Source organism: Buteo buteo, chromosome 17 (assembly GCF_964188355.1).
Source record: "Buteo buteo chromosome 17, bButBut1.hap1.1, whole genome shotgun sequence".
In the NCBI taxonomy this organism is placed as follows: domain Eukaryota; kingdom Metazoa; phylum Chordata; class Aves; order Accipitriformes; family Accipitridae; genus Buteo; species Buteo buteo.
In genome coordinates, this window is record NC_134187.1 from 2,139,012 (window position 1) to 2,146,528 (window position 7,517).

Here is a 7,517-nt window from a genome sequence, read left to right on the forward strand (position 1 = left end):
AGAGGTGGAGTTGGAAGTTTTTATTTATAAACGTGCTTATCTAGTCAACTGAAGCAGACCTTTAAATTGAAATTAAATGTCAGTTCTTTTCACCATGATTGCAGTTAGAAGCAATTGTCTCTGCATTTAATCTTCCCTTACGCATTAGTGCCAAAGCACAGGTTAACAAAATGACAATAAGAATGTCGTATAGCTTCTGTAAGGTTGAAATTAATTTAGGCTAAGGTATGGCATAAATTTAGAGACAATCTATATGATTTTGTAATAGCTATGAATAGCTATTTTCATAATCGTGAATACTGTCTTTCAAGCAGACATTTTGAAATAGATTGACATCTGCAGCAAGCCTTTAAGTGACTACTCCATGACGTTGACTTGTCCATCCTTAGCAGAACTGGCCTTCTGCTGAGGTTAAAGTAAAATTACCTTCTCTAAAGTTGGAGTAAATTTTTCTTTGTGCAAAAGATAACCTACTGAGATATGCATGGGGTTAACAACAACGTAATATGATTTTAATATATGTACATAGATTTAGATAGGATTTACATCGAGGTGATGTACTGGTTTGGTGGGTAGAGGACAGGGATAGAGTTAATGAAGGCAGAGGAAGCTGTTTTACAGGACCAGCTCTCTCCGGGAGAGCTGGGTGGCTCCTGGAAGTGCCATCCTCTCTCCTGGTGCAGCCAGGCAGGAGAGGATCTCCCACGCACTGCAGCATCTGGCTGGAGCCAGATTCCTTTGCCGGCCCCATTCATTGAGCAGTAAGAGGCAGAGCCGATACAAACCTCCCTCCTTAGGTAGCCTGCGATCCTCCGTGAGCAAGAAAATTACGAGGAGGAGCTGGCCAGGCGGAGGAAACAGAACATGAAAGAATAATATAGAGAATGGGAGGGGAGGAAAAGGCCTCCCCACAAAAAAAAGATTAAAACAAAAAAAAGGGAATGTAGAGGATGTGATAGCACCTCCTTTCATCACGCTATGGTAGAGCGGTCAAGTGTGTGCCCCTCTGCCAGCCCTTCCCAGCAACGGATTTCAGCAAACAGAGGAGCTGTGAGAGTGTAACCACTGATCTAAGGGCTACAGACCAGTTGCTTATGCGTTATTGTCTATGTCGTATTTCCTCTGGTGTTCTCCTCCTGCTGCCACTTTTAATCCAGATTTTAAATGCTCAGTTGAGTGAGGAAGCGCCTTCCTGTGTTCCCTGAGAGGCAGTTCCTTGGGTAATCCAAGCTTGCTGAGTAACAGCGCTATCCCAAGGATTTCTCCTGCAACGATATTCACAAACTAAGGCCATAAGCAAATACACTGCAATTATTCCACATGTCTAGGCTAGAGGATCAGATACAGGGAGTGGGAAAGATTCAAGAATATGAACTTTGCTAAAATAGCCAAATGTAGGGGTGCTTCAAAATTTGGCAAATAGGGACGTTATAATGTAAATAGACGGTCTTATTTGCCAAGCTGTAATATATGTCTGTTCTGTTTGTAAAATAGTTATGGTGCGGTTACTGCAATCACTTTTATATTGCAGTCATTAATGTTAACTGTTCAAATTGCATGTCTGGTTCAGAGTTGTAAATGAGAGTCGTCAAGTGCTGCAAGAGCCAGACTTTGCTCAGTCTCTTCTGAGAGATCCCAATACTCCCATCATCCGAAAGTCAAGAGGGACTTCGACCCAAGGCACCTCGACTCACGCCTCCTCTACCCAGCTGGCAATGATGGACGACCAAAGGAGCAAGGCAGGCAGTGTCCACAGCAAAGTGAGCAGCTACCACGGCAGCCTGCACCGATCGCGTGACGGCCGGTACGTTTCTTCTCTTTAAAATCTTGTGGAAAATTGGACAAGCCTCTGCTAGCCGGATGTTTGGCCATCATGTTGCTAAAACTAGAAGTTCTGCTAATATTTATTTGCTCTGATTGCATCTCTTCTCCCTCTTAGTGTCTGGATTGGAAAGAGAAAAAAATACCCTGGTATTTTCAGAGTCTACACTAGTCTTCATGAATTACACAGCGTGAATGTGTTCGGTGCTGGTTTTCCTGCAAAGGCAGTGTGATCTGTGTTACATCATCTCAGTGCGTGGGAAAACAGATCTGACCTAAAGTCAGCTCAGTATTTTTATGGCTGCTTTTGTCTGTGTGTAAATTGATTTTGTTTCTGTAAATAGTCCTAGCCCTGCTGAAGTAAACAGTAATAAAAGTTACCCACTCTAACTTGAGGTGTAGTTAAGGTTTATAACATAATTTATTGTCAAGTATTTTACTCACCTAATTATCAATACTATACATAGCACTGTAGTAAGAACCAAGCTGCATAAGGAGTTGAAACAATTTGCCTGGGGCTGTCTGAGCTGAATGACTGAGCTAAACAGAGAACAACTTTTTTCACAAAAGCAGAGGGTTTGTGTGCATGCGTGTGCACATGCACCGAGAATTATTTACATTCTTTCATGACTGGCGGTAACAATAGTAATAATTGTCCTCTATTTTTATAAATTAGGTACACTCCCTGCAGCTACAGAGGCGTAGAAGAAAGACTACCTCATGGCAGCATGTCACGACTGACTGATCATTCCAGGCACAGCAGTTCTCATCGGCTTAATGAACAGTCACGTCACAGCAGCATCAGGGATCTCAGCGGCAACCCAATGACACACATCACGCACGGGACCAGCATGAACCGCGTTATCGAAGAGGACGGCACCAGTGCTTGAGCCGCTTTTGTTGGAAAGGAGTAGTTGATGTGGTTGCACGGCTCGCGGTCCCTTCCTCAGTGATGTGATAATGCTCAGTATTATCATGCCTCTCATCGGGTGCTGATTTTGTGCATCAGGAAGCCGAGACTGGCTTCTTCGTGTTGAAGCCAGCGTTCTTGTACTTGCATCAGAGCTAGTGTTCAGCAATCTTGAATTATTGAGTAAAAAGCTGGTTGCCTCATTTGACCCTATCTGTAGGTAATTATTTATTCGATAACTGTTACTCATCAGACACCATTGCTGAATTTCTTATTCTTTGTTGAAAAAAATCTCCCCCTCCCTCCGATGGCTCTGCATGTCGGTAGGTGTTACCCTTGAAACTCGCTGGCAGGGTCACGCTGAGATTTTTTCTTGTAAGGCATAAGGGAACTCTTGAACATTGAAGGAATTCCTCTGCGCACCTCTCTGATTAGATAACAAACTGATACAGGTTTTCATCAAGCGCAGGGGGAGGGGACGCATATTAAAAGCTGTATAAAGGACAACTGTGCGAATCGGCAGGCGTTTTTAATGATTACACTGGAAATGCAACACAGGAATGAGCGTTTTGGAGAAGGAGAGGAAGCTCCGCTGATGATCACCAGCTCTTACCAGAGCTGTTCAGGCTCAGTTGTTGGGACGGGGTGGGAGGGTGGGGGGAAGAGAGAGGCAGGGAAGAGCGATTTTTTTATAACTTGTATTGTCCTTGCTTTTTTACAAAAGACTATTTAAATTTTCTACTTGTTTACAATTTATGTAGGAAGAGATCAATTTTAAAACCAGTTATCTAGATAATATTCAGCCACTTATTTTTTAGATTAATGTACAAAAGCTGAGATTGCCTGTTCCTGATCTATTTAAAAAATAATAATAGAAAAGCTGAATTTGTTGCCCAAACTGGAATGTACAGCCTTTTCCGTACAAACAGAAGAAAGTCTGTTTACAAACCCCATAGCCTGGGCGAGGAAGGCTGAGGCCAAAACGGACAGGAGGAGTTTAATCAGGGATAGCCCACCTTCCTTGCGATATCATGGCTGGGTTTTGGGAGGATTCTCTTTGCTCTGAGTGAGCAGGGAGCAAGAATTTAGAAATGGGTGGGAGAAATCGAGGCAGGAGCTGCCCCGCAGGTGGGGAAAGAGCAGGATGCAGCAGCCAGAAACCCGCTGCATGGCTGTCTTGAGGAGGAGGAGACAGGTATCCACCGTAAATCATTGGCTCCTTCCCAACCGGGGAGCTTGCATTACTGGTCGACCTCTACTGTAGGTTATTTTCTTTTCATTCCCTGCTACAGATTCGCGGTAGAGGATTCTCAGTTTGGGCTTTTTTGTGTGTAAATAGTCTGTTGGGGTACAGCAAGTCTTCGCTGACACTGCAGGCAAAAGTCGAGGCATATCTTGGATGGTGCAGTAGATCTTCTGAAGCATCTACTGTAAGATTCGTTCAGCATGAGGAAACACTGATTGCATTTAAACCTACCTCAGTAATTACTACAGATCATTGCTGGGAAATGAATACTTATTTTTTCATTGTCCTTACATAATTCCCTTTTTGACCTGTTCGAGGCATGTTGAAAAGCCTTTGTACACGCTTAGATGGCACAACCTCAAGGGCAGGAATAGGGCAACAACCCGTGGTGCGTACTTCAGAGGCTTTCGCGAACAGCAGAAACAGAGCTGCGCTACAATTACTCAATTTAATTGTAGCTGATGACACAACAGCAAAGCACGTAACCGTGCGCTCTTTGAAATCAAAGGTTGCCCTGGGAGTCCCTGTGTCTTAGAAATATATTTACTGTAAATTGTCTTTCTTGCTTCCACCAGGCTTTTGCTCCAAAGGAGAAGCACAAACCAAACCCACCGTAGAATAACAAAGCTTAGCAACAATGCCGCGCTCTCTTTATTGTAAATCCAGGGAGGGAGGTTGCTGCACCGACCGCCCCGGGGCAGAGCAGACTCTCTGCTTTGCCCGTTTGCTCAGCAAACAGCCGCGGGGGACGTCTGCAGGGATAACTGTCCAGATACGCTAGATCACCTCTTTCAAAGCAGATGGGCATGAAGAGTCCTTTGAGTGACTTAAACTGGCAAAACGACAATTCCCTGTAAGCCACAAAGGTGGAACCCTTTTTTATTTTCAGATTCAGCTTCCACTAAATAACTTGCTGCTTCAAAGGGATGACAGTTTGGGGAATCTGGATCTGCAGAAGGAGCCAGGTAGCTGAGTTTTCCTAAACACTGCAACTGAACTAAATAAGCTCAAGTGTTTATGTTGATCTTCTTGGCTCGATTTCCAGTACTTTTTTTTTTTTTTTTTTTTTTTTTAAATTGTAGCAATGCTTTGACTTGTTTAGAGTCAGGGAGGGGAATGATGATGGAGTTTTAAAATACATCCTGCTTGAAATTTTATTAATTGTTGAGGTTTAGTCCCTGTGTTGTTCCCAGATGGGAACATCTAAGCTGCTCCTTGCTCACATGTCCTGTATGCGAAGGACAGACTCCTGTCACCCCAGAGAGGTGATTAAAATGTAAAACTCGAGTTCTGGCTGGGTTTTTTGCCCTCCCTACCCCTGTAATCCCAAACCCTCCCTTTTATCTTCAACACCTGAATTAGCATGCCGTGCTCTTATTTCTGCAAAGCATTCCTTCCCGGGATTTCAAAGCCCTTTACCAATGGCTGTTTCAGGTTTCATGTGTAAGATTATTGCCCCAGCCCTGATGCAGTTCCCCGGCCGGGGCACTCACAGGGCTTCAGCTCCCAGAACATCGTGCCTGGGGGCCCTGAAATGTGTCTGAGGTTGAATGCATCCCAGCCGCCGTCTCTGGCAGGGGTACCTAGGCATGTTTTTGGGGTGATTTCCTATCTGGCACCCCCTGCTAACTGGCAAGAGCTCCAGCCCAGATGCCTGGTTTCTGGGACCGGTGCTAATCTTTAAATTCCCCCAGAGCTTAAACCCCTGCCCAGGACAGCAGTTCTGCGGTTGCTTCGGGCTTGTGCTGATCTAACGTGCCCGTAGCTGAACACACACGTTCCTTGGGATTTGACAGCAGCACTTTGTCCCTCTCCAACAGATGCATGCCGCTAAAAGCTTGACCCTCTCTCCTTTGAAGCAGGCAGAGAAGTTGTACATAGCCCAGTTTCTCCAGCTCGTCCCAACAGCAGGTTAACGTATCTCCATCCTACGCATATGGTGACCGAAGCCCCGAAATACTGCTTTGCAAGATCGTGATATCAAAGCTTCCTGTAAAATCCACAGCTTCTTATTCCCATTTTTCCCGGGGAACTGAATCTCCCGTTTTATCCCATTGCGAACGCATCCCCCCCTTGGCAGGGAGCAATGTGGCACAGCGTGCTTTGCTCCGAGACCTTCGCTGCCCCGTCCAGGCAAAGCAGGAGGTGGCTGGGGGCCAGCAAGCGCTCGGCTGCGGCTGGTGAACGCAGACATTGGCCTGATTGCCGCTGACAATAGATCCCCCCCAGTTGGTGATCTTCCTTCTTTCTTAATCCCTTCGTTGCTCTCGTCATTCATGGAAATATCGCGAATGAGAGATGCGAGCGTGTTGCATGGAAAAGGCTGTCTCGGGACCACACGCGGCTGCCCTCCCGTTGCATCGGTAGCGCTCGTCTTTTTAAAGCGTAAAAAATCCAACAGCAGCAAAAAGCCACAGTTAATTGTAAATTTATTTGTCCGCTCTCAAGTGCTCTCCCTTTTCTTAGTGCTTAGACCTAAACTTTGATACAGAAGCTGTAGATATAAGCTGTACCCAGGGTCGGTGGTGAGCTCGGGGCTGCACTGGGTGGCTCCGGCTGAAATCCAGCCGCAGCCAAATCCAACACTGCTGCCAAGTTGTTCCAGCAAGGAGGGGAGGGAAAACCCCTGGGGAGACCACAGGAAGAGTCGGGAGAGTTGGGGTCAGCCCTTAGAGCGATGCCCACCCTTCCAGGGGAGCCAGCCCCGCAGCCCAGCTCGGGGGGGGGCTGAGGACCCGCAAAAAAGACGGTGGCAGGGAGCGAGCAGCCCTGGCTGTGCCATGAAACTGGGGTGCAGAGTGGAGCAGCCCCCGCACGGGAGACATCCCCACGTTCATCTTGAACAGCAGAATGTCGAATTGAATGTGAAATTTCACTCCTATCTCAATGTACTTAGTTTATAACCGGATCGGGATTTATTTTCACCCGAGGCAGGACGTTTTACATGGTTTTCGCCTGTCGCGAACGGCCGTCGGGTCCGTGCGCTGGGGAACCGGGTGCATGTAACGGCGCTGCCACCTCTTCCAGCGCTTTCCCTTGACGCGCTCGTGTTGGTATTGTAATTTCATCCATTTCTGAATGAGAGAGGAAGAAGCTTTCGTGTTCGTGAGACCTGTACGTAGAGGGTGCACGTGGCTTTAGCATGGGGTAGTACCTGACCGTAGCTGACTTGACTTGCACTCAGCTCTTGGTAGACTTGTTTACAGTAGTCCAGTGTCAGTTTTGTAATGTTTAATTTTTAGCACTTTAACTGTGAGTGTACAAACTGATTATATTGTAGTAGGTGTACATTTTCATTTTAGACATTTAAAAGTTTTTAATAAAATGATGGAAAAATCACAGTCTCTTTGTCAACAAACTTTCATGCCCCCTCCAATGTGCGTAGCTACACCCCCCCTTTAAAAACCCAGTTCAGAGGCAGCTCAGATTTAAATATTAAATTTTAGTCTGCCTAGTGGCGCTCTGAATTTGAAGAAAGACTTTCTAGACTTAATCTTTCCCTAACAGCTGTACTCCTGGACGCCAGGCACCCTTCCAGCA

The 7,517-nt window shown here is 46.0% G+C and overlaps 1 protein-coding gene across 1 annotated transcript in view; it reads left to right on the top strand.

The window, feature by feature from the left end:
* The window catches only part of FZD3 (frizzled class receptor 3), a 64,430-nt gene extending 57,134 nt beyond the window's left edge, over nt 1–7,296 (top strand). Inside the window, exons 6-7 of the mRNA XM_075048884.1 lie at nt 1,571–1,804; nt 2,498–7,296. Coding sequence (XP_074904985.1) covers nt 1,571–1,804; nt 2,498–2,711 — 448 coding nt within the window. The 3' untranslated portion in view covers nt 2,712–7,296. The remainder of the gene's footprint in view (nt 1–1,570; nt 1,805–2,497) is intronic.
* The last annotated feature ends 221 nt before the right edge of the window (nt 7,297–7,517 follow it).